Source organism: Aegilops tauschii, chromosome 4 (assembly GCF_002575655.3).
Source record: "Aegilops tauschii subsp. strangulata cultivar AL8/78 chromosome 4, Aet v6.0, whole genome shotgun sequence".
Taxonomy (NCBI): Eukaryota; Viridiplantae; Streptophyta; class Magnoliopsida; order Poales; family Poaceae; genus Aegilops; species Aegilops tauschii.
Window position 1 is genome coordinate 78253461 of NC_053038.3, and position 26496 is coordinate 78279956.

The 26496-nt window shown below is 48.2% G+C and overlaps 1 protein-coding gene and 1 non-coding gene across 2 annotated transcripts; both read right to left on the reverse strand.

Moving 5' to 3' along the window:
* Positions 1 to 15611: 15611 nt before the first annotated feature.
* LOC141021673 (uncharacterized) lies at positions 15612 to 19950 on the reverse strand. Its single transcript, XM_073497524.1, has 4 exons — positions 18867 to 19950; positions 15999 to 17558; positions 15719 to 15906; positions 15612 to 15674 (listed from the first exon to the last, which is right to left on the reverse strand). Exons 1-4 carry the CDS (start codon positions 19948 to 19950, stop codon positions 15612 to 15614), a joined length of 2895 nt encoding a protein of 964 aa, XP_073353625.1.
* Positions 19951 to 21039: 1089 nt separating this feature from the next.
* LOC120963667 (small nucleolar RNA Z247) lies at positions 21040 to 21178 on the reverse strand. Its single transcript, XR_005755418.1, has one exon. It is a non-coding gene; the product is annotated as a small nucleolar RNA Z247 (small nucleolar RNA).
* Positions 21179 to 26496: the final 5318 nt, after the last annotated feature.

The window sequence follows — 26496 nt, forward strand, 5'->3', positions numbered from 1 at the left end:
ACCGGACAAAGGGGTGCAGCAGCGTCAGAGCACGGTAAAGGTGCTGACGGGTGGTGTACATCTCGTGACGAAGAGCTCGGTTAGCTCGATCCAGCCCATCAGCATGCAGAACCAGGTGCTGATGGTAGAAGGGCTCCCGGGTGACAGTGGAGTAGGCAGCAGTATAGTATCCCTCCGCACCAACATCAGAGGCGATAGCAATGTGCCTGAAAGGGGAGATGTCCAACTCCTGATACTCTCCACGAAGACGTGTCAGAGCAGCATAGGCAGCATCGTGGACAGCCATATCGATGGTCACACCAACACCATGTGCGGTGTGCAGCACAGTAGTGGAGTCGTACTCCCGAGAGTAGAGGTGGACGATGGCACGGTACTGCTCCTGGTTAAAGTCCTGGTACTCCTCGTAGACGGTGAACTCAGGGTGCCAGCGATAACCCAGATAGGTCATCATCTCAGCTAGCACCGCAGGTGATCCCGAGGCACCAATGGCCATCGTGTGGCGAACAACCTGCCTCGTGGGTTCCATCTGAAAGCAAAGACGTTTCAAAGGAGTCAAATGACAGTGTGTGAATTGGTCAAAATACTATTCTAAGAAACAACTAAGGCTTATCCATCTTTGGGGTGAACGCGGTCACGGGATCCTAGTGTCAGAGTTAGTAAATTCGTTTAACCCGAGTAGAAGAGAGTTCAGAGTCCCAGAGTAAAGGTCGAGGAGTAAAAGATCCTAGTACCACCCAATGGCGACGTGGGCCCGCAAGACACACAGCCATGTTAGTAAAAGTTTTTGTAATGTCTAGACTCGACTTCGGCCAAGGAGTGTGGAAGGGGGTTTCCTATAGGCAGTCGGCTCTGATACCAACTTGTGACGCCCCCGATTTGACCGTACACTAATCATGCACGCAAATGTGTACGACCAAGATCAGGGACTCACGGGAAGATATCACAACACAACTCTAAAACATAAATAAGTCATACGAGCATCATAATACAAGCCAGGGGCCTCGAGGGCTCGAATACAAGTGCTCGATCACAGACGAGTCAGCGGAAGCAACAATATCTGAGTACAGACATAAGTTAAACAAGTTTTGCCTTAAGAAGGCTAGCACAAAAGTAGCAACGATCGAAGAGGCAAGGCCTCCTGCCTGGGACCTCCTAACTACTCCTGGTCGTCGTCAGCGGCCTGCACGTAGTAGTAGGCACCTCCAGTGCCGTAGGTGTCGTCGTCGACGGTGGCGTCTGGCTCCTGAACTCCAGCATCTGGTTGCGACAATCCGGTATAGAAAGGGGAAAGGAGGGAGAAAAGCAACCGTGAGTACTCATCCAAAGTACTCGCAAGCAAGGAGCTACACTACATATGCATGGGTATATGTGTAAAGAGGCATATCAGTGGACTGAACTGCAGAATGCCGGAATAAGAGGGGGATAGCTAGCCCTGGCGAAGACTACGCTTCTGGACATCTCCATCTTGCAGCATGTAGAAGAGAGAAGATTGAAGTCCTCCAAGTAGCATCGCATAGCATAAACCTACCCGGCAATCCCCTCCTCGTCGCCCTGTTAGAGAGCGATCACCGGGTTGTATCTAGCACTTGGAAGGGTGTATTTTATTCAGTATCCAGTTCTAGTTGTCATAAGCTCAAGGTACAACTCCGGGTCGTCCTTTTACCGAGGGACACGGCTATTCGAATAGATAAACTTCCCTGCAGGGGTGCACCACATAACCCAACACGCTCGATCCCATTTGGCCGGACACACTTTTCTGGGTCATGCCCGGCCTCGTAAGATCAACACGTCACAGCCCCACCTAGGCTCAACAGAGAGGTCAGCACGCCAGTCTAAACCTATGCGCGCAGGGGTCTGGGCCCATCGCCCTATGCACACCTGCACGTTGCGAACGCGGCCGCGAGCAGACCTAGCAACCCACACGATCACGGCGGTTACGTCAAAGCGGTCCAACACGGCGCGCGCCACTCAGTCGCTGACGTCAAAAGAGCTTCGGCTGATACCACGACGTCGGGATACCCATAACTACTCCCACGTAGATGGTTAGTGCGTATAGACCAAATGGCCAGACTCAGATCAAATACCAAGATCTCGTTAAGCGTGTTAAGTATCCGCGAACGCCGACCAGGGCCAGGCCCACCTCTTACCTAGGCGGTCTCAACCTGCCCTGTCGCTCCGCCACAAAGATCCACTTGCGGGTACTCCTACGAGCCGACCCGACTTTAGTCATCACATGTGTCATGTATATAGTATATAAGTATGTACCCGCGATCACCGCCCAGGTGATCACGGCCCGATAGTGTAGCACAGCAGACGGACAAGAATGTAGGGCCACTGATGGAAATCTAGCATCCTAGACTAAGCAGTAGGATAGCAGGTAAGGGGAACAACTGTAGCAACAATGACAGGCTATGCAACAGAATAGGATTAATCGAAAGCAGTAACATGCTTCACTACTCTAATGCAAGTAGTAGAGAGTAGAGTAGGCGATATCTGGTGATCAAGGGGGGGGCTTGCCTGATTGCTCTGTCAAGTAGGAGGGGTCGTCGACTCCGTAGTCAAACTGGGCAGCAGCAGTGTCGGTCTCGTAGTCTACCGTAGAGAAGAGGGGGAAGAAACAGTAAATACAATGCAAACATAAGCATGACGATGCGTGACATGACAATGAGCGGTGCTAGGGGTGCCCTAACGCGACAGTAGGTGGTACCGGTGAAGGGGGGGAACATCCGGGAGGTATTCCCGATGTTTCACGTTTTCGGACAGACGGACCGGAGGGGGAAAGTTGCTAGTTCGATAGGTTAGGGAGGTGTGGTGGACGAACGGACTGCGTATTCGGATTCGTCTCGTCGTTCTGAGCAACTTTCATATAGAAAACATTTTCATCCGAGTTACGGTTTAAAAGATATGAATTTTCAAAGTTTATTTGAATTTCTGGAATTATTTATATTAAGAAAAATGAATTATGACGTCAGCATGAGGCAATGCTGACGTCAGCAAGTCAACAGGTCGGCTGACCAGTCAAACCAGACAGGTGGGTCTAGTGGGACCCACATGTCAGCCTCTGTTAGTCTAATACTTAATTAAACTAATCTAACAGTATAATTAGAGGGATGGGCCCCACATGTCAGTGAGTGTTTAGCTAAACTAATTATTTTTATTTATAAAACATTTTCTTTTTCTTTATTTTTTTAATTTCTGCGGCGGGGCCCGCATGTCAGTGACTGGGCCTGCCCAGTCAGCAGTTGACTGGGTCAACCCAGTCAACTGGGGCCCGTGGGGGCCACTGGCAGTGACCCAGGGGTGGCCCCAGGTGTGCCACGTCGGCGGCCGACGCCGGAGCAACGCCGGCGACCGAAAACACGGCGGAGGCGCTCGGGACCTCGCCGGAATCCACGTACAGGGCACCGTTCAGGGAGTTTTTGGTCGCGTTCGAAAGCTACGGCTGCGCCGCGTCCAACGGTGGTGGTTGTGGCGGCAGGGGTGACCGGAATCGAGCGCGGCGAGCTCATCGGCGGACGACCGGAGTCGGACGCCAGAGGAAAGGGCGACGCAGCATGCTAGCGAGCGAACGGAGAGGCTAGGTGGGACGTGCGTTAGGAGGCGAATGCAACGGGCGCTGGCCCGTGACCATTTGGTCACCGGAGGCACGCCGGCGACGAGCGCAGGCGGCAGCGCGTTCGGGCGCTCAACGGAGGCTATGCTAGGAGGCACGGGGAGGCACGGGCGTGGGCTCGTTGGGCTCCTGGGAGCTCCAGGAGTTTGACTACGAGCTCGGACGCGAGCTCAGGCCACGGTAGCCACGGCGGCGAGGTGATATGCGGCGGCGAGCTCAAAGCAACGGCGACGAGCTAGCTAGGGAGGCTCACGCAGTGCGAGGAGGAGAATGGAGGGAGGGAGGAGCTCACCGAGCGGCTACGTAAAGCCTGCGACAGCTTAGGAGCGCAGAGGTGGCCGGAGACGACGGCGGCCACCGACGCCCGAGGCGGAAGGGGGAGGCTCGATCCGCTGCCCGCGGTGCTCCCCGGCTTGCGTTCGTGGACGGGGACGAGGAAGCCGACGACGGTGGAGCTGCTGGACAGGTTGGCGAGGCGAGGCGAGGTTGGTTGCCGCGGTTGCGACGGCGGACGGCGACGGAGGTGCTCGGGATGATGGGGGGAGCACGGAGCGGCGCGAAGGAGAGGGGATGAGGGAGGCGCAGGGGCCGAGAGTGAGCGGGGTGAGTGGGAGAGAGACCCGAGGAGGCGCGGGGGCTGGCGCCCTTATCCCCTCCGGCGTCGGTGCCGGCGAGGTGGTCGGGCGGCAGCGCGCCCCTGTTCCGACCCGGTCGGGGGAACAGGAAGGGGACGCGGGGGTGAGTTGGGCTGGGCCGGGGTCGGGGCGCGGGTGGCGGCCCAGTTTGGGCCGGGGTTCGGTCCAGACGGGCCACGGGTCCAGTGGGGGGGGGGAAAGGGCTTTTCCTTTTATTTGTTTATTTTCTTTTCTGTTTTATTTCTTTTAAAAGTAATTAGGTATTTTATAAAAATGTGTTTCCTCCACCATAATTACCAGTGTATTATTTAGCACCCACTGAACATTTTTGTTTGAATTTTTGAAAACTTTTATTTTCCACTTTTAAATTTAATTGAAGTTTGAACTAGGAGTTTGACAAGGTTGTGGTTCAAATGTGATCAAGCCCTGTTTAGCAACATGATTAGCTAAATCACAGGGGGTTACTATAGCATGATTCTCAGAGTGTTACACAATCGTTGATGGTTACAAACAGCAACGCGTGCAGGTTAAATTCCTCCTGTTTGTGCTCATCCCACGTACGTACACCGTTTCCATTCCACAGCTGTAAAAGTTCTTCAACTAATGGCCTTAGGTACACATCAATTTTATTGTCGGGTTGCTTAGGGCCTTGGATGAGAACTGGCATCATAATGAACTTCCGCTTCATGCACATCCAAGGAGGAAGGTTATACATACATAGAGTCACGGGCCAGGTGCTGTGATTGCTGCTCTGCTCCCCGAAAGGATTAATGCCATCCGCGCTTAAACCAAACCATACGTTCCTTGGGTCAGCTGCAAACTCAACCCAGTACTTTCTCTCGATTTTTCTCCACTGCGACCCGTCAGCGGGTGCTCTCAACTTCCCGTCTTTCTTACGGTCCTCACTGTGCCATCGCATCAACTTGGCATGCTCTTCGTTTCTGAACAGACGTTTCAACCGTGGTATTATAGGAGCATACCACATCACCTTCGCAGGAACCCTCTTCCTAGGGGGCTCGCCGTCAACATCACCAGGGTCATCTCGTCTGATCTTATACCGCAATGCACCGCATACCGGGCATGTGTTCAGATCCTTGTACGCACCGCGGTAGAGGATGCAGTCATTAGGGCATGCATGTATCTTCTGCACCTCCAATCCTAGAGGGCATACGACCTTCTTTGCTGCGTATGTACTGTCGGGCAATTCGTTATCCTTTGGAAGTATCTTCTTCAATATTTTCAATAGCTTCTCAAATCCTTTGTCAGGCACAGCATTCTCTGCCTTCCACTGCAGCAATTCCAGTACGGTACCGAGCTTTGTGTTGACATCTTCGCAATTGGGGTACAACCCTTTTTTGTGATCCTCTAACATGCGATCGAACTTCAGCTTCTCCTTTTGACTTTCGCATTGCGTCCTTGCATCGACAATGACCCGGCGGAGATCATCATCATCGGGCACTGGTTCCTCTTGATCTTCAGCAGCTTCCCCCCTTGCAGCATCATTGGGCACATCATCTGGTTCCTCTTGATCTTCAGCAGCTTCCCCCGTTGCAGCATCACCGTATTCAGGGGGCACATAGTTGTCATCGTCCTCTTCTTCTTCGCCGTCTTCCATCATAACCCCTATTTCTCCGTGCCTCGTCCAAACATTATAGTGTGGCATGAAACCCTTGTAAAGCAGGTGGGTGTGAAGGATTTTCCGGTCAGAGTAAGACTTCGTATTCCCACATGTAGGGCATGGACAACACATAAAACCATTCTGCTTGTTTGCCTCAGCCACTTCGAGAAAATCATGCACGCCCTTAATGTACTCGGAGGTGTGTCTGTCACCGTACATCCATTGCCGGTTCATCTGCGTGCATTATATATAATTAAGTGTGTCAAAAACCATTACAGAACATCATGAATAGATAATTAAGTGACCAAATTAATAGAATTTCATCATCACATTAAAACCAAAGTACATACATAGTTCTCATCTAACAACCTATAGCTCTCCAGAGCATCTAATTAATTAAACCATACATTGAAACTATGTAAAACATTTCAATGCGAAAACAAATGCGATCACAGTCGCAACCAAGGTAACAATTGATCCAACGGCATAATGATACCAAGCCTCGCGGTATGAATGGCATATTTTCTAATCTTCAAGCGCATTGCATCCATCTGGATCTTGTGATCATCGACGACATCCGCAACATGCAACTCCAATATCATCTTCTCCTCCTCAATTTTTTTTTATTTTTTCCTTCAAGTAATTGTTTTCTTCCTCAACTAAATTTAACCTCTCGACAATAGGGTCGGTTGGAATTTCCGGTTCAACCACCTCCTAGATAAATAAAATCTATGTCACGTTGGTCGGCATATTTGTCATAAATAATAAATGAACCAAATAGTTATAAAAAGATAATATATACCACATCCGAATCATAGACAGGACGAGGGCCGACGGGGGCGGATACCAAAACCATCGCACTATGTAATAAGAAGGAATAATAAAAGTAACAAAATTAGACAAGTATCTATCTAAAGTAAGAATTTTTTTTCTTTCAGAAAGAAGATAAGAACAAGAGGCTCACCACGGTGGTGCTGGCGACGAGATCGGCGCGGGCGATCGACGGCGGTGAAGACGAGGACGGGACATGACGGACCGCTAAACCTAGACAAATCTCGGGGAAAATGGAGTTCGGAGGTCGAGTTTCGAGAGGAGAAAGATTAACTAGTGTGGCTCAGACATTTCATCGAACACCTCATGTGCATAGGAGGTGAGCTAGAGCACCCAAATGCCCTCCCCTCGCCGGAAAAACAGAGCACTGTGGAGTGCTCTGCTGTGGCGATGGGGTATATATAGGCAACTCATTTGTCCCGGTTTGTGGTAGAAACCGGGACTAAAGCTCAGCCTTCTGTCCCGGTTCGAGCCACGAACCGGGACCAATGGTTGTGGGCCAAGAGCGAGGACCATTGGTCCCGGTTCGTGCCTAGAACCGGGACAAATGGGTCCATACGAACCGGGACCAATGCCCACGAGGCCCCGGCCGGCCCCCTGGGCTCACGAACCGGGACGAATGGCCCCATGGGTCCCGGTTCATGACTGAACCGGGACTAATGGGCTTGCCATGCCCGAACGAAAGCCCTGTTTTCTACTAGTGGTGCGACTTTCGCCCTCATGTCCTCGATCACCTATCAGGTGGTTTCGACTACACATGGCATAGTCTACCAGCTCGTGGAAGTTCTGGAGGAATCCTTCTTGGGATAATGACAACAACCATGGACTTGTTGCCTTTTTCGATCGTTGAATTTCATATAAAATTTCACCTGCGGAATAGAGCTGACAATTTTATATGGACTCTTGTCGCTGTCTATGGGGCTGCCCAAGATGAGCATAAATCTGCTTTCCTTCGGGAATTGGTTAACCTGGGTAAGAATAACCTGTACCCAATGCTTACTGGAGGGGACTTTAACATTCTGAGGTACCAGGAAGAGAAAAACAATGACCACTTCGACACTCATTGGCCTTTCCTATTCAGTGCTGTGATAGACAGTTTGGATCTTCGGGAGGCCGGTATGTCGGGGCGTCAGTTCACTTGGGCAAACAACCGATCTGTGCCGGCATACGAGAAGCTCGATAGGGTACTAATGGATACCGAATGGGAACTAAAATTTCCTATGGTAACCGTGCGAGCCCTAGAGCGTATTGAGGCCTTATCGGATCATGCACCCATCATTCTGGATTCTAACTCTACGAACCCAGCCACCCAGCGCCCTTTCAAATTTGAATTGGGATGGCTGAATAGGGACAGATTTGTAGACATGATCAAGAATGTTTGGGAGAGGCCCGCTGTTGGCCGTACACCTATTCAACGATGGATCTTTAAAATAAGAGCCATGAGGCGGCACCTCTCTGGATGGGCAAAACACACCAACGGAATTTATAAAAAAGAAAAACAAAGGCTCTGTACCATCATTGATGACCTCGACAAAATTGCAGAGACGCGCACATTATCTCCGCAAGAGATTGAATTGAAAAATCAATCTAATGAGATGGTTGCCCGTCTACTGCGAGAAGAGGAGATCAAATACTACCAGAGATCCAAAGCTGATTTCATTTTAATGGGTGATAGTAATACAAGATACTTCCAATTGGTCACCAATGGGCGGCATAGGAAGAAATGTATTTACAGTCTCCAACAAGATGAGGGGAGAATCGAAGGTCAGGAGGAGCTCAAAAAGTATATCACCAAATACTCAAATCTCTTTTCGGAGCGCCGAGTGAAGGGAATTTCACCCTTGATGGGACCCGAATAGATGATATTCCACATGTCACGGCAGAAGAAAACTATATCCTAACGGCACCATTCTCAGAAGAGGAGGTATGAGCTGCGGTGTTCCAAATGGAACATAACAAAGCTCCAGGCCCTGATGGTTTCCCCGCAGAATTCTATCAGAATTTCTGGGATATCATCAAGTCTGACCTTTTGGACTTGTTCAATTGTTTTCATGCCGACCGACTTGACCTATTCAGACTTAATTTTGGCGAGATTGTCTTGTTGCCGAAGATTAAGGAGGCCGAACTTATTCAATAGTTCAGACCCATATGCCTCCTTAATGTCAGCTTCAAGATTTTCACCAAAGTGGCGACGAATAGATTAAACTCGGTAGCTGACCATGTTGTTCGGCCATCTCAAATAGCTTTCATGCAAGGAAGGAACATACTCGATGGCGTAGTAATCCTGCATGAGACCGTCCATGAGATGCACCGGAAAAACATGAGTGGAGTAGTATTCAAAATAGACTTTGAAAAAGCCTATGACAAGGTCAAATGGTATTTCCTCCAACAGGCCCTAAGGATGAAAGGCTTCTCCGATAAATGGTGCAAGTGGATCCACAATTTTGTAACTGGAGGAAGTGTGGCCATCAAAGTCAATGATGATGTCGGCCATTACTTTCAGACAAAAAAAGGACTACGACAGGGTGATGCCATATCCCCAATGTTATTTAACATTGTGGCTGACATGTTGGCTATTCTGATTGAGCGCGAAAATCAGGACGGGCAGATTACATGACTAGTGCCACATCTAGTGGATGGTGGTCTCTCTATTCTGCAATATGCCGATGACACAATTCTCTTTATGGAACATGACCTAGACAAGGCTAGAAACCTGAAACTTCTGCTGTCAGCGTTTGAGCAAATGTCGGGTCTTAAGATTAACTTCCATAAAAGTGAATTGTTCTGCTTTGGAGAAGCCGTTGAGGCAACGGCCGATTATGCTGACCTTTTTGGTTGTGCACATGGACAATTCCCAATTAAATATTTGGGAATACCAATACATTATCGACGTCTCACCATTGCGGAGTGGAAGCATGTAGAGGAGCGGCTAGAGAAACGCTTGAGCAGCTGGAAAGGCAAGTTGCTCTCGGTTGGAGGACGATTGGGTTTAATAAACTCTGTCCTCACAAATATGGTTCTCTATATGCTTTCATTCTTCCAGCTCCCAAAAGGGGTCTTGCAAAGACTGGACTATTTTAGGTCCAGGTTCTTTTGGCAAGGAGATGGTGAAAAGAAAAAATATAGGCTGGCCAAATGGAGTGTGGTTTGTAGGCCGAAAGACCAGGTCGGCCTCGGTATTCATGACCTGCAGGTCAAGAATGAGACCCTACTTAGTAAATGGTTGTTCAAACTTATTACTGAGGATGGTGTTTGGCAAACCATGCTGCGCAATAAGTATATAGGCCAAAAGGCAGTTTCTTAGGTATATTGGAAACCTGAAGACTCACACTTTTGGGCCGGCCTAATGGCGGCAAAGAAACATCTCTTTCGCTTTGGGTCTTTCGTAATAAAGGACGGGTCAGAAATTCGTTTTTGGGAAGACATCTGGCTAGGCAATGCTAGCCTCCGAGAACAATACCCAGCCTTATACAGCATTGCACGCGATAAGAATAATACTATTGCGCAAGTGTTCAGCTCATCCCCGCCAAATATTTCGTTCAGGCGGGATTTGATTGGCGCCCGACTTATGTCATGGAATAATCTATTGTCCCGTCTGGATTCGATTATCCTGACACAAGGTCGCGATGTGTTTCGCTGGAACCTTACTACATCGGGGTCTTCCACAGTAGACTCTATGTATCGTGCACTCACGCATTCTGAGGTACCGGTGAGTAATAACAAAAAAAATTGGAAAGCGAAGGTACCACTTAAAGTCAAAATATTCATGTGGTATCTCCGTAGGGGAGTTGTGCTAACAAAAGATAACCTCGCACGACGCAACTGGTCGGGAAGTAAGAAGTGTTGTTTTTGTACTCACGACGAGACAATCAAACACCTCTTTTTTCACTGTAAGTTTGCGCGTTCTACGTGGTCAGCCATCCAAATAGCGTCAAATTTGTATCCGCCCACAAGTGTTGCCAATATTTTTGGTCATTTGCTGGACGGTATTCCAAATAGATACAAAACGCTAATAAGGGTGGGAGCGTATGCCTTACTATGGTCGCTTTGGCTATGTAGAACTGATGTTGTTTTTAATAACAAAACTGTTTCTCCTTTGCAGGTTATTTTCCGTTGTACGCACTCGCTTCGTACGTGGTGTACGCTACAACGAGCGGAGTACCAACCGCTGTTCAAGGCGGTGTGTACGCTGTTGGAGCAGGTGGCTACAGAGGTTTTTACCCAACATGGATGGCAGCATAATCTCCGGCTCGGTCCACCATCTCTTTCGACATGGGCATAGTGTCGGTCTATGGACTCTATTGTTGCTGAATTATCGGTCTTTTATCTTTCTATTTATCAAACTACTGGTGTTTGTTGTGTGCATCCTAATTATGCAGAGGCCGGGTGATACTCTTAATGCTTTGTATCACTTTGATGCTACATTTTGAGATAATAAAAACGCCCTTTATCAAAAAAAAAGTCCAAATATTGTTTAGGAATGGAAAACGACAGTTGTGCTTGTAAATGGTTGGAAATAAGTTTGTCCACGGTGAATGGTCTGTGTTATGGGGACATGTACGGATCATTTTCAGAGATCAGCTTGTAAAATTGGATGTAACGTTGTTGCCAATCAGGCCGACGGTTTCCTGTTTATATATGCGAGAGAAGCCTCACGTAAATATACAGAGTCTGATACAGCTTGGAATCCAAAACAGAGAAGAGGAGATCTATTACAGGAGGTATTCGGATAGAATACATAATGAATGAATGAGAGAGAGAGAGAGAGCTCCTAACACATACAAAGCTATCCTTTTAACACCCTCCTTTAATCATAGCGGAGCTAAGTTGAGTTTACGCTTGAAAGATTCAAAACTCCTTGTAGGCAATGCTTTAGTGAAGGCATCTGCAATCTGATCTCTAGAGTGAACTAATCTGATTTTTAGTTGTTTATTAGCAACTCTTTCACGAACAAAGTGAAAATATATCTCAATATGTTTTGTCCAAGCATGAAAAACAGGATTAGTAGAAAGGTATGTGGCACCAAGATTATCATACCATAAACAAGGAGTCTATCCACGACTTACTCCAAGTTCCTTTAGCATGGACCAAACCCAAATGATTTCTGCTGTAGCATTTGCTAGGGCTTTGTATTCTGCTTTTGTACCAGACCTTGAAACTATAGCATGTTTCTTTGCACACCATGAGATTAATTTTGGTCCATAAAACACTGCAAAAAACCACCTATTGCTCGCCTATCATCAAGGCACCCTGCTCAGTCAGAGTCAGAGAAAGCACTAACAAGAGTGGATAATGACTTGCTAAATGTCAGACAAATACTTGGACCATTTTTAATATATCTCAGTATACGCTTTGCAGCCGTCCAGTGTGCTGTGGTAGGTGCATGAAGAAACTGACATACTTTATTGAGAGCAAATGAAATATCAGGCCTAATAAGAGTCATGTACTGAAGTGCACCAACTATACTCCTGTATTTAGTACCATCTTCTTGATTCAAGAGCTCCCCTTCTGTAAGAGACAATTTTTCTGTGCTCGATAAATGTGTTGGACATGGTTTACAATCCTGCATGCCAACTCTAGCCAGAAGATCATATGCATATTTCTCTTGAGAGAGATGAAGACCCTCCCTAGTTCTTTTTACTTCAATGCCAAGGAAAAAAATCAAGTCCCCTAAATCCTTATGACCAAACTCAAAATTTAAGTCCTTTAGCAATCATGTCACTGCCTGATGAGAAGAACTTGTAACAATGATGTCATCAACATATATAAGCACAAATATGGATGTATTTGACATACTATAAATAAACAATGATGTGTGAGACTTGGAGGGAACAAAACCAAGTTTCTACAATTTGATGCTCAAATGAGAATACCATGCAATGGGAGCATGCTTTAGACCATAAATTGCTTTGTCAAGTCTACACACACGAAAAGGAGCATTCTTGTCTTGAAAACCAGGTGGTTGTTTCATGTATACTTCCTCTTCCAGATCACCATGAAGAAATGCATTCTGCACACATCTAGCCGTCGGAGACTCCAGCCCCTAGATACAACCATGGACAAGACAAGACGAATAGTTGCAACTTTGACAAATGGACTAAAGTTATCCTCATAATCAATACCACACCTTTGTTTAAAACCTTTCGCAACAACTCTGGCCTTATAACAATCGATAGTTCCATCGGACTTTCTCTTAATTCTATAGACCCAGTTGCAATCAATTAGATTTTTACCCTTTTGTGGAGGAACCAAATGCCAAGTTTTGTTCTTCTGAAGTGCAAGATATTCTTCCTCCATTGCCTTTTTCCACCGTGCACCACCAAGTGCTTATTCAAGATTATTCGGTTCTCCTGTGGAACAAGCTAAGCCATATTTTGTAATATGCTTATTATTAACAGGTTGAATAACTCCCTTTTGTAACCTTGTACGGGTAGGCATAGGCAATCCTACACAACCTGCAGGTTGCACACAAGATCCGAATGCATGTACCCATATCCTGAAACATGCGATGAAGAAGCGGCAGCACTTGGTGCACACAATCCTGAAGTAGTCGCATCAGGCTGATCCTGTCACGGCGTACTTTCTGTGATTTTTCCTAGGTTGTGGTTGTGCAGAGTGGCACAGACGATCCCAGGCCTCCATCATGCGCCAATGATTGCACGGCAGCCGAGGGTTGGGCCATACTGGACCCAAAAGCATTATTGCCGGTGGGGGCACGCATGGCACGCGGTTCGCCCGGAAAACGCGAGGCGGCTCGTGGAGTAGCAGGCTGACACGTGAATGGAGAAGACATGGCCGGGTCCAAGTATGTGACTGCCGCGTCCTGGCGTGGAGCGAATCCCGAAGGCGATTCAGCAGACTGCAAGCGTGACGATCCCGGGGTGGATTCTGCTTCGTATTTGTTCCCCGTCGGGATACACATGTGATAATGCTCATTTGGGGTTGGATTTTCACCAATTTCGCGAGGATTTTCTTCTAGTCCACCTGTATCATCAGTAACATCCTGTAGCTCACGTCCAGAATTAGTAGTAGGATTAGTCATTGATCATCATAATTATCACCCTCGTGATCAATGCCAGTTTAAATGAGACAAAAGGAGGATCTCTTTGCAAAGGAGAGCGCCTGCATTAGGATGAAGATGTGCAAAGGGAAAAATGTCTCATCAAAAACCACATCACGAGAGATATAGACACGACCAGTTGGAACATCAAGACACTTGACCCCTTTATGGTGTGGACTATACCCGAGAAGAACACATTGTTTGGAGCGAAACATGAGCTTACGATTGTTGTAGGGACGAAGATTGGGCCAACATGCATACCCAAAAACTCGAAAAGATTTATAATCTGGTATAGTATGAAGCAATCGTTCTACCAAAATTTCATTGTTGATGACACGACTAGGAAGCATGTTGATAAGGTAAACATCAGTCAAGAACGCTTCGTCCCAAAACATAAGAGGCATGGAGGAACGTGCAAGAAGAGCTAATCCTACCTCAACAATGTGTCTATGTTTGTGTCCAGCGAAACCATTCTGTTGATGAGAATGGGGACAAAGAGACATGATGAGAAATACCTAATTGTTGAAAGCAAGAATTTTTGAGTTTCTCATATTCACCACCCCCAATCAGATTGGAGGGCAATAATTTTATGATCAAATTTTCGTTCAACAAGTGCTTGAAAGTTTTGAAAATCTTGAAAGACATCGGATCGTTTCTTGAGAAGGTAAATCCATGTATGTTTGCTATAGTCATCAATAAAACTAACATAATAAGTGTGACGACCAACAGAAGTTGGAGAAGGACCCCGCACATCAGAAAAGACAAGTTGCAATGGTTGAATAGAAACACTAGTAGAAATAGAATATGGCAACTGATGGGACTTAGCCCTCTGACATGAATCACAAATTGTTTCACTACTATGCTCACCAACAAACATGAGCTGATTATTTCTAAGCACTTGTTGAGCTATAATAAAAGAAGGATGTCGCGAGTATGTCATCTCTCCGATGAAAGTTTAGTGACACCATATGCTTGTTTATTTGAGCTTCTAAAGGAAGGAATCAATGGGTAGAGCCCTTGCACACATCTACCTCAATAGAGAATTCTCCTCGTGACCTGATCTTTGATCAAAAAGAAGAAAGGATGAAACTCTAGAAAAACTTTACTGTCAATGGCAATGTGATGAACAGAAAGAAAATTTTGCGAAGCACTTGGGATGTGCAATTTTTTTAGATGTAGATTTTTATACGGGGTTTTGATAATAGAACGACCAATATGACTAATCTGCATACCTGTTCCACTGGCGGTGTGAACTTGGTCATGGCCATGATGCTTCTCGTGCATGGTTACTTTATCTTGTTCGCTAGTAATATGATCTGTAGTATGCGATAGCTGGAAACGTCTTAGCCTGTTGAGGCTGACGGGTTCGTGTTATATAGAGTGGGGCGCACCTCCCAACCATAGCGCATACATTGTTGAGATTACATATGATAAGGAGATATTCAAGGAAGGGATAGAACTTGGAGAGAAAGGAAAGAAACAACCTATCTCTATCTAGCTATCCTAACAACCTGGTGCGCCGGGGTGCACAACATATCATGTGTTTAACACCCTCCCTTAATCACAACTTCATTAAGTTGAGATTATGCTTGAATTCTTCAAAACTCCTTGTGGGCAAAGGCTTGGTAAATCCATCTGCAATCTGATCCTTGGAATGCACAAACCTGATGTCAAGTTGCTTTTGAGCAACTCTCTCTCTCTGACAAAATGAAAATCTATCTCGATGTGCTTTGTTCTGGCATGGAACACAGGATTAGCAGAAAGGTAAGTAGCACCAAGGTTGTCACACCACAAGCATGGAGCTTGTTTGCTTTTCACCCCAAGCTCTTTCAACATAGACTGCACCCATATGATTTAAGCTGTAGCATTTGCTAATGCTTTGTACTCTGCCTCAGTACTTGACCTAGATACAGTAGCCTGTTTGCGTGCACACCATGATATTAAATTAGGTCCAAAAATACTGCAAAACCACCTGTTGAGCGCCTGTCATCCAGGCATCCTGCCCAGTCAGAATCAGAAAAGGCACTGACAAGTGTAGAAGATGACTTGCTGAAATTTAGACCTATGTTTAGAGTATTTTTGACATATCTGACTATGCGCTTGGCAGCTGTCAAGTGAACATCAGTAGGTGCATGCAAAAACTGGCAGACTTTGTTAACAGCAAAAGATAGATCAGGAGATACTGAAGAGCTCCTACAAGGCTTCTATATTTTGTGCTATCTTCCTGGCCCAAAAGTTTACCTTCTGTGAGGGACAATTTTTCTGAGCTGGATAGTGGAGTGAGTGATGGTTTACAACCTTGCAATCCTGCCTTTTTAACCAGATCGGCTGCATACTTTGATTGAGAGAGATGAAGTCCGTTCTGATGCTTCTTTACCTCAATCCCAAGAAAGAAATGCAAGTCTCCAAGATCCTTTAACGCAAAATCTGCACTCAAGTCCTTTAAGAGACCTCTGATTGCTTCATCAGATGAGCTGGTCACAATAATATCATCAACATAGATGAGAACAAATATGCATGTATTGGATCTGTTATAAATAAATAATGATGTGTCTGATTTAGAGGGAACAAATCCAAGTTTTTGCATCTTGTGACAGAGACGAGAGTACCACGCCCTTGGAGCTTGCTTTAATCCATATAGAGCTTTATCAAGCTTGCACACATAGGAGGGAGCATGCTTACTTTCAAACCCAGGAGGTTGTTTCATGTACACATCCTCTTCCAGAACACCATGAAGAAACGCGTTCTGAACATCAAGCTGCCTGAGACTCCAACCTCTGGAAACAGCAATGGACAAAACAAGGCGAATAGTTGCAGCTTTTACCACAGGACTAAAGGTATCCTCATAGTCTATACCATATCGCTGTTTGAAGCCTTTTGCAACTAGCCTAGCCTTATAGCGATCAATGGTTCCATCAGATCTCCTCTTAATTCTGAAAACCCACTTGCAATCAATTAAATTTTTACCTTGCTGTGGAGGAACCAGGTGCCATGTTTTGTTTTTCTTTAGTGCCATGTACTCTTCATTCATTGCCTTCTTCCACTTATCATCACAAAGTGCTGCATCAAGGGTTTTTGGCTCATCTGGTTCTCCTGTGGAACAGACCAAACCATATTTAGTTATATGTTTGTAATTTACCGGTTGAGTAATCCCTTGTTGCAGCCGTGTGCGTCGCGACGGTGGAGCAGCAGAGTCCATAGCCGCAGAGGATCCAGGGAAGGCAGGATCATCAGCTGCAGTTGCAACTGATCCCGAGGAGGATCCTGTCGCGGCAGCAGCTCCAGCGGCCGCAGAGCTGGCCGGATCTTCTGTGGCCAACCGCTGAAGCACCGCGTCCACGCGAGGCACAGAGGATCCCAAGCCCCGCACCTCTGCTTCAGTGCCGGTCGGCCCACCGCTCGTGGGGGGACCCGCTGGGTCCACGCCCTCCCTGGTGTCGGTCGGCCCACCGCTCGTGGGTGGACCCACTGGGTCCGCGCCCTCCCTGGCGCGTGCCGCGTCCCGCTGCTTGTACATGACCGGTTGGGCGCCATATCGCGCGCCACTTGGAGGAGGCCGCGTGTCTGGCGCGGGGTCGTCGCGGCGTGATTCCAGCGCAGAGGCGCGTGCGCCTGCGCCTGTCCCCTCTGCGGCGGCTAATCCCGAGGAGGATCCGATCTCCTGCACCGCTGCCGATCCCGAGGCAGATCCTGTCGCCTGAGCCGCTGCCGATCCTGAGGCGGATCTGTCTCCTGCCACGGGACACATGGGATATAACCCAAATTTTGCACCATTTGCTTCATTTTCTTCACAGTTTTCTCCTGTTTCATCAACACAGCGCTCATGCATGCCATTAGGTGAGTTAGTCAGCAAATGATCATCAACATTTTGTCCCCCTTGATCAAAACTAGTGAGATGCGGTGGTAAGAGAAGGATTTCTTCTCCAAGACGAGCACCGGCATTAGGGTAAAGATCAGCGAAGGGAAATTTTGTTTCATCAAAGACTACATCACCGGATATGTAAACACGTCCCGTGAAGACATCGAGGCACTTGACCCCCTTGTGTTGAGCACTGTAGCCAATGAAGACGCACTGTTTTGATCGAACATGATTTTGCGATTATTGTAGGGACGTAGGTTGGGCCAACATGCACACCCAAAAACACGAAGAGACTTATAGTCTGGTTTGGTGTGGAGTAGCCGTTCTACCGGAGTTTCATGATTGATGACACGACTTGGAAGCATGTTTATGATATGCACGGCAGTGAGAAAAGTCTCGTCCCAAAATTTAAGAGGCATGGAGGCACCTGCTAAAAGGGCAAGGCCAACTTCAACTATGTGCCGATGCTTTCGTTCGGCTGACCCATTTTGCTGGTGAGCATGAGGGCATGAGACGTGGTGTGAAATTCCGAGTGTCTGGAAGAAGGAGTTCAATTTTTCGTACTCCCCTCCCCAGTCGGATTGGACAACAATGATCTTGCTGTCAAATTTTCGTTAAACGAGAGCTTGAATTTTTTTGAAAACTTGGAACACGTCAGATCGTTTCTTTAAGAGATAGATCCAAGAAAATTTGCTAAAGTCATCGATGAAGCTAACATAATAATCGTGTCGACCAACAAAAGTGGGGGCAGGACCCCAAACATCAGAAAAAAATTAACTGTAATGGTTTGGTAGAAACACTTGTAGAAATTTGGTAAGGCAACTGATGACTTTTAGCTCTCTGACATGAATCACAAATTGTTTCATTATGACGCTCACCAACAAACGGGAGCTTATTTTTCCTGAGCAACCTTTCAACTAAAGAAAAAGAAGCATGTCCTAAACGATCATGGCATCGTGTGGAGGAAAGCTTGATAGCACCACAAGCTTGTTTATTTTGTCTTCTAAACTCCGTAATCAACGGATAGAGGCCACCAACACATCTACCGCGATAGAGAATTGTCCTCGTTGCCTGATCCTTGATCAAAAAGAAGTAAGGGTGAAATTCAAGAAAGACATGATTGTCAATGGCAATTCTATGGACAGAAAGAAGACTTTTGTTGGCACTAGGAACATGCAAAAAATTTCGAAGATGAATGTTGCGATTAGGGGTACGAAATATTGAGTGACCAAAGTGACTTATACTCATACCTTCTCCGCTGGCAGTGTGGATTTGATCCTTGCCGCGGTACTTCTCCTTCATGGTAACTTTCTCGAGCTTGTTGGTGATGTTGTTCGTGGCTCCGCTGTCGACGTAACAGTTCGTGTCAACACCATAGGAGCCATCGGCAGCGGCAGCGACCTTCTCCTCATCTTGTGAGTTGTAGTCGTCCTCCTCATACCGGTACCAGCAATCCTTTGTTGTGTGCCCGGGCTTGCCGCAGATTTGGCACCGGGGAGTGTCTGGGCGGTTCCTGCCGCCACCGCCAGCACCGCGTCGACGGCGACCGCGGCCACCAGATTGGGGTGGCGTGGCGCCACGGTTGCCGCCACCAGACCTACCCTTGTTGCGCGATGGACCACGCGATCGGGAGCCGCCGCCCCGCCCGCGAGTGACCACGTTGGCAGAAGATTTTAAGCCGCCGCCGCCGGATCCTTGGAAGTGAGCCATGCGCTGATCGAAGTTGGATAGCATAGCAAAGATCTCATCAAGTGTTACCTCGGTGACGCGAGCGTCTAGGGCAGAGACCAGGGGCTGATAGTCGGCGTCGAGCCCGTGGATGATGTAGGAGGCGAGCTCGTCATCGGGGATCGCCTTGCCCGCGGCGGCCAGCTCGTCGGCGTAGCCGCGCATGGCGGCGAAGTAGGAGGCGACGGAGAGGTTCCCCTTCTGCGCGTTGATGAGGGAAGTTCGGATGTTGTTGATGCGGCTAGCAGATTGCGAGGAGAACATGCCGACGAGCGTCGTCCAGAGCGCGCCCGCGGTGGTGACCGTGGTCACCGTGAGCAGCACCTCGCGCGTCAGATTGTTCAGCAGGTATCCGAGGACCTGCTGATCCTCCCTGACCCAGATTGGGTGGAGAGGGTTGGGCGATGAAGTCTCCTTGCCGTCCTTGTCGGTGGTGACGAGGAGTTTCGCCGGCTCCGGCTGAGTGCCATCGACATAGCCGAAGACACCGGCGCCACGCAGCTGGGGAATGACTTGCGTGCGCCATAGCACATAGTTCGTGCGCGTCAGCTTCTCGGTAACCTGGCCATTGAGGCTGGTTTGGGAGGCGTCGGAGGAGGAAGACATGGCTAGGGCTAGATGGAGTTCGTATGGAGCTTAGATGGGAAAAGGATGGCTCTGACTACCATGTGCGACAGCTGGAAACGTCTTAGCCTGTTGAGGCCGATGGGTTCGTGTTATATAGAGTGGGGCGCACCTCCCAACCATAGCACATACATTGTTGAGATTACATATGATAAGGAGATATTCAAGGAAGGGATAGAACTTGGAGAGAAAGGAAAGAAACAACCTATCTCTATCTAGCTATCCTAACAACCTGGTGCGCCGGGTGCACAACATATCATGTGTTTAACATGTAGCACCGCTGTCAACATACCAATTTGTGTCAACTCCATATGAATTCTCTGCAGCTGTGGCCACTCGTTTTTTTTATAGTTGTTGTCCTCGGCATAGCGCCAATTGCAATTTTTGGCAATATGATTGGGTTTCTTGCAGATTTGGCAGGGACCAAAATCATCGATGTCGTATCCTCGAGATGAGTTGTACTGAACAGGCGAAACTACTCTGTGGACGACAGTTGACCGCACGAACTTTGAACGATGGACGAATTAACGGTGCTATCCAGTATTTGATCAATGCATGGACAGCTTGATGTACTGTGTCGTCTGAAAATCGTTCAGATGTTGTCCTCCTCCTTGGCGGCCCCTGTTGTTGGTGTAGAAGGGGCGCCCATTTCCCGAGCGGTTATTGCTACCATCGCCACCGCCACCTTGCTGGTGGTAGCCACCACCACCATGGTTGTAGCCGTGAAACTGCACAGCGGACGATACTGACGCCCGATGCTTGGACGACCAGTTAATCGAGCGGCTGCTGTCCTTTGACTCCCATGCATGTGCCGCTAGATTAACAAGGTCGTGCACGAATGGTGCAATATTTGTCGTCCGTGTAGCACGGTTCTAGCCGCCTCCTTGCTGGTTGTGGCCACAGCCGTTGTTTTGCTGGTTGTAGCCGCCGCCACCACCACCAGGTGATCCACCAGAATTGTTTCGATATGGGCCACGATAACCTTTGGACGAGCGACAGCCACCGCGTGCAGCAACATTCGCAGAAGATTTGAAGTTGCCGGCGGCGCCCTGAAACAGCTCGACCCGTTGGTCTCGAAGTTGGACATAAGCGCAAAGAGGTGGTCGAGGGTGAGTGGCTCGGTGCAGACGTCGAGGGCGGAGATGAGTGGCTGGTAGTCCATGTCCAAACAAGAGAGGATATGGGAAATCAGCTCATCGTCTTGCAGGGGACGGGCAGCAACCGCTAATTCATCTGCCAGAGATCTCATGTGGGCGAAGTAAGCCGCCACACTTTGCTTACCCTTCTGCGCGTTTGTGAGAGAGACACGAAGGTTGTTGATGCGTGAGCGTGATCTGGAGGAGAACATGTTGGCGAGGTTAGTCGAGAGGGCGCGCGATGTAGGGATCGAAACAATCTGGACGAGTACCTCCTTCGTCAGGTTTGTGATGGTGGTGTCCTTGCCTTCTTTGTCCTTGACGACGACGGTTTTGGCTGGTTCCGCATCTGATCCGTCAAGGAGGCCGTAGAGCAAGTTTGACCACTGGCAAATGGTCTGTGTTCTGGGGACATGTACCATGGTTGTCCCATATCATTTCCAGGGATCAGCTCTGGTTTGTAGGAGGGCAGAATGATGGCTGCTACTAGCACCTGCGTGCTCTTTCTGTCTTTAGTTTGTTTTATACTCTGAAATCAAGCCATGGCCGCTGATCATGCACTCCTGTATATCCATCCCAAAAGTCACTGCTAAGTTTGAATTTTTCTAAGTTTGGTGGCAGCTTTGTGTACATGGCCAATAGCTAAGTTGATACTTTGTACGTTTCGCAGGAATAATTATGCAAGATATTTTTTCTTTCTATAGTATTTTTTGCATCAGTATGTGTGCCGAGGCTTCTTGTAGAGCTAGCTGTGCTGTGCTGGTACGTGGTACCTTATGGGATCTTGTATTTTTTTTTCATCTGGAGGCTTTTTCCTGGGACAAGAGCCTAAAATCAGATTTTGCGCAACTAGATGTCATTGCCACAGCGTCTCTAAGATCAGTAAATTCTCCCAACAAGAACTTCTGATACATCTTCAGTAGTACATAGAGCAGCTGGAATCTTGCATTAAATTAACATTGAAGAAGGTTTCTCTTTACATGTTACAACATGCAGCACTTACCCAAAGGCTCATGAGGTCATGATATAAGAGGGAGTAGCATTACTTATTCCCGTCATTCTTATATCCGTCCATATACTAGCAAGCAGAAAATACAAGAGAGAGAGAGAGAGAGAGAGAGAGAGAGAGAGAGAGCAAGCTGAAGATGATTCAAGTTTATTGCCTTGTCCATTGGAATGAGAGGGATCAGAAACACATATGCTGCTGCTGACGACGATGAAGTAGTAACAGATGACATTGTTTGACAGCGGTATGCACCATCAGTCAGAGTTTAAAGGATCAGAGTACAGCTGGTCTGCCGCCTACAAAGTCATCATCCTCCTCTGCTGCCAAAGTCCCTGGCCGCCAATACCACAACCTTCAGAGCCCCTTGCCTCTTCTGTCTATGATGCTAGCTGACGTGCCAGCTCCCCGCCGGCTCCCCCCAATCCCAAGTTGCTACGTCATGAACTCATGATATGGCAGGCTCTGTGTTTTGCTTTGGAAGAAACTAGGTGCTAATGTAGATTATTATTACTAAGCAAGCCTTTGGTCCTGGCAATGCATGAAACTGCTAACTGCAAATTGTTCAGTTCAGTTTGTTCTGAAGGTTGCAGAGTGAGCTGTTGTGTGATCATTTCTCCTTTGCCAGTTTGTCTACAAAGTGTTTCTGTGAGTAACTTGTTATTAACTAACCATCTTATTTTGTTATTAACTTATAATCCGTTGAATTGAAGAAGCTGATTGCGAGGACGGTAAGATGTAGAAGGTCTAGACTCTAGAGACCTCTCTCTTGATTACGCACGTCCTAGTAACTTGCAACTGAACATGTACGTGTATATTGTATAAACAGACAAATACAGTAAATCACATGTTGTGTTGGAACGTCCGCGGCCTAAGCGATCCCTTCAAGCGCACTCTCTAGTTCGTGCACCAATCTTTTAGATCGTGTCTTTTTTTACATATGTATTTATCGGACGAAGAATGTAAGCTCAATTTTTCCTAGTATTTGTTGCATCAGCAGGTACGCCAAGGCTTGTGGTACAGCTAGCTGTGTGTGCTGGTACTTTATGGGATCTTTGGTTCTTTTGTCATCTGGAAGTTGTCGCCTGAGAGGCCTAAAATCAGATTCTGTGTAGCTAGATGTCATTGCCACAGTATCTGTATGATTAGTAAATTCTCCCAACAACATCTCAATAAATAAATAAAACTTCCAACAAGAAGTTATGATATATCTTCAGTAGTAGATAGAGCAGCAGGAATCTTGCATTGAATCAACATTGCAGAACATTTTTCTTTACATGCATGTTACAGCATGCAGCACTTACCCAAAGGCTCATGAAGTATGATATAAGAAGCTACTAGCAAGCATTACTTTCTTCCTTCACTTCTCATACCCATCCATATAATACAATAGCTAGCAAGCAGAAATACAAGAGATAAAACATGTTGAAGATGATTCAAGTTTAGAGTCATGTTCACTGGAATGGAAGGAACCAGAAACACATGCTGCCTCTGTTGGATGTGTAGGCTGAGAGACAGACTTCGATGTAGCTCAGCTTTCATAAGCTGGACTATTGTGTCAGATCATCTATGATGTTTCTCATGACGTCGTTTACGCTTGGTGATTGTTACTTGAAAACTTTGGCATTTCTGGAATACCAGATTTTCCAGAGTCACTACTGAACAGTTTAACGGCTGACACAGCAGTAATAACAAACCAGGGAGGCATGCAGGCCACTACCTACGAGCAAAACAAGGAAAAGGACGCTGACCGGGAAAGCACCAACGCATCCCTAGGACAACGCGGCCTGATCCGTGTGGCAGATGAAGATCGCCGTGGGCCTTACACGGAGAGATCAGCAGCTCGGTGGCCTCCATGTTGCAATCCTTAGTCAATCATTTCCATTGTTGTAACAAAGACATAAGTTTGAAGATAGAATCAGCAGATTTGTTAGGTAAATATGCGCAATCGTAAATTTGTTCCTAGTAGTTCACAACACCCAGCAAACGGCCGAGAACCCAACCAGAATAAGCGTCTAACTTGCCAAGAAGGGCCGTCCCGTAACTCCGCAAAGGAATTAGAGGCCCATTAACATCAAAGCACGACTGGATGCAGCACCAGAACATGGCAGCTAAGTCACATTTGAAGATGATATGGTCCGTGTCCTTGGTGCAGCCGCACAAAGCGCATAACTCAGATCCCGGGCCATTCCTCTTACAAATTTGGACAGCAGCATGAAGTTTGCCCCTCATGGCTTGCCACATAAAAATCTTAACTTTCAAAGGGGTCCTAGCACATCCTTGTACCGAAAAGTCGATGAACCTTGGACCAGCTTGGAATAAAGAGACTTAACAGAAAAGCTGCCCGAAGCAGTATGGGGTTAGGTCACCGAGTCCTTAGTCTCCGAGAGCAAGGGGAAAACGACAGCAAGTGATGCCAGTCATCCAACTCTTCAAGAGACAAGGCTCGAAGAAAAACCAAATCCCAATTATTACGAGAGAGATCCAAGATGGAAATCCCAGGAGTGGCACGATAAAACAAAAGCACCGGGAGTGACAAACCGAGAGGACTATCACCACACCAATCAAGCAAAAATGAGTTGAGGCCCCATCGCCCACCACAAATCTATTAAGGGAGCCAAAATCATTGCGGACTTTGATCAGTTGACGCCAAAAATGGGAGCCGCCAGACCTCAAGCAAGGGGTGGCCATTTTGGAAAGTATTTTGCCTTAAGGATGTCAAACCGCAGGACCGAGGCTTCGTATGCAAGATTCCCCACCACTGGATGATAAGGCATTTATTCATAATAGAAGTGTTTTTCTTTAGAAAAGGAGGAATCACCCCCCGCCTCTACATCTGGAAGATGCATGCGGACATATTATTTATTATTCACAAAGACCTTACAAAGAATACAACAGTAAGCCTGAGGCCACCATCTAGACGACATCTGTCGCTACTCCTATCCTCTTGATGAAGAGGTGCCGAATGTCCGGGCCAAATACCAAACAGACATCGCATAAAAGCCTAACATCTAACGCTGGATGTCCCATCCAAGCCATAGGCGGGACTGGGTAACACTCCGGTCCGGCGCACTCTCAGTGAGTACCACACGCACACGCTGCAAAGGGCCGTCACCTCCGTCTTCCCTCGATCCATCCTCAAAGCATGTACTGATGCATCGACATTGTCAGGCCTCTCTGCCATCGACGCCACCACGACGCCAGACAATGTCGACCTCCTGCGCGTGTCCATGCCACACATCTGATGCCAAGCCTCCACTGCTCCATGCCGCCGAGAACCGCCGCCATGAATACGTAGAAATAAACACCGCTCCACCGAAGAAGCCATCCGCTGGTCCCTCGGGCCCAAGTGCCACTCCAAGAATGCCGCCCCCAAGGGGGTAACGACACATGAATGCCGCCGTCATCCGATCAGCCTTCATGAAGGAAACGATGATAAGGGCATCGTCATCACCGGCTCCGGCCAATGACCGAAGACCAAGTTTTCACCTGGATCCCTCCCAAGAAATCCACCCGACAACCTATGCACTGTCTCGACCGCCTTCAAAGCCCTAGATCTAGCCGCCTAGATCCGGCGACCAACCGCAACAGCAGTGCCACCGTAGGAGTCCTGGCGCACCGGCCACTGCCTGAGTGCGCCACCACTGGAGCCCGGGAGGAGGGCTCTCACCCCACCTCGCCAAACCGCGAGAGCCGCCGAGATGATCCCGCGCACTCATCACCGTGTCTGATCTGAACCAATCCGCAGCAAAACCACGAGATCGGCGGTGCAGATCCGCCTTGGATAGGGATAGCACCACGCCATGCCGCCGCGGGAAGCCTGAGCTTCACCTGCCGCCACCTTCCAGGGCCGCCGCCCCGGGATCCAGCCGCCGCTGACAGGCCGAGCCGCCGGCCACCGCGACCAAGGCCGCCATGACCCCGCGAGCCCATCGAACGATCGGCGCCACCAGATCTTCCTCGGAGCCTAGCAGCTCCGCCGCCCCCGCCCAGCACCACGCCGCTGCCTTGCGCCGTCGCCTAGACGCGCCGCCGCGACGCAGATCGGAGGAGAGCGCCCCGGCGCCATGGGTGACCCGCCTCACCTGATCTGGCCCGGGAGGGAAGAGAGCCTCCGCCGCCGCCATCAGCCACCTGGGGCTTCGCCCGGCGACCTCCTCTAGCGGCGGCGGAGGGGAGGGGAGGATGGACGTGCCCGGCGGCGGGGGCTAGGGTTTCCACCCGAGCCGCCCTAGCGGGAGGGCGACGCGGGGGCGAGAGAAATGGTCGATTTGCTGGATACCAAAATTCATAATAGAAGTGTTAGTGACATCCAACCCCCCAAGGTTTTTTAGACGACACATGATAGACCATTCAACTAGCCAATATTTTTTCTTATTACCAGAGGAA

What these genes read in the sequence shown, in the direction of transcription:
- LOC141021673 (XM_073497524.1), bottom strand. Translation starts at nt 19,950, where the DNA reads ATGTCTTCCTCCTCCGACGCCTCCCAAACCAGCCTCAATGGCCAGGTT. An exon ending in AAAATTGTCCCTCACAGAAG is followed by an intron (nt 15,907 to 15,998) that starts GTAAACTTTTGG and finishes CTGTTAACAAAG; the next exon opens with TCTGCCAGTTTTTGCATGCA. An exon ending in GCTCAACAGGTGGTTTTGCA is followed by an intron (nt 15,675 to 15,718) that starts GTATTTTTGGAC and finishes GCACGCAAACAG; the next exon opens with GCTACTGTATCTAGGTCAAG.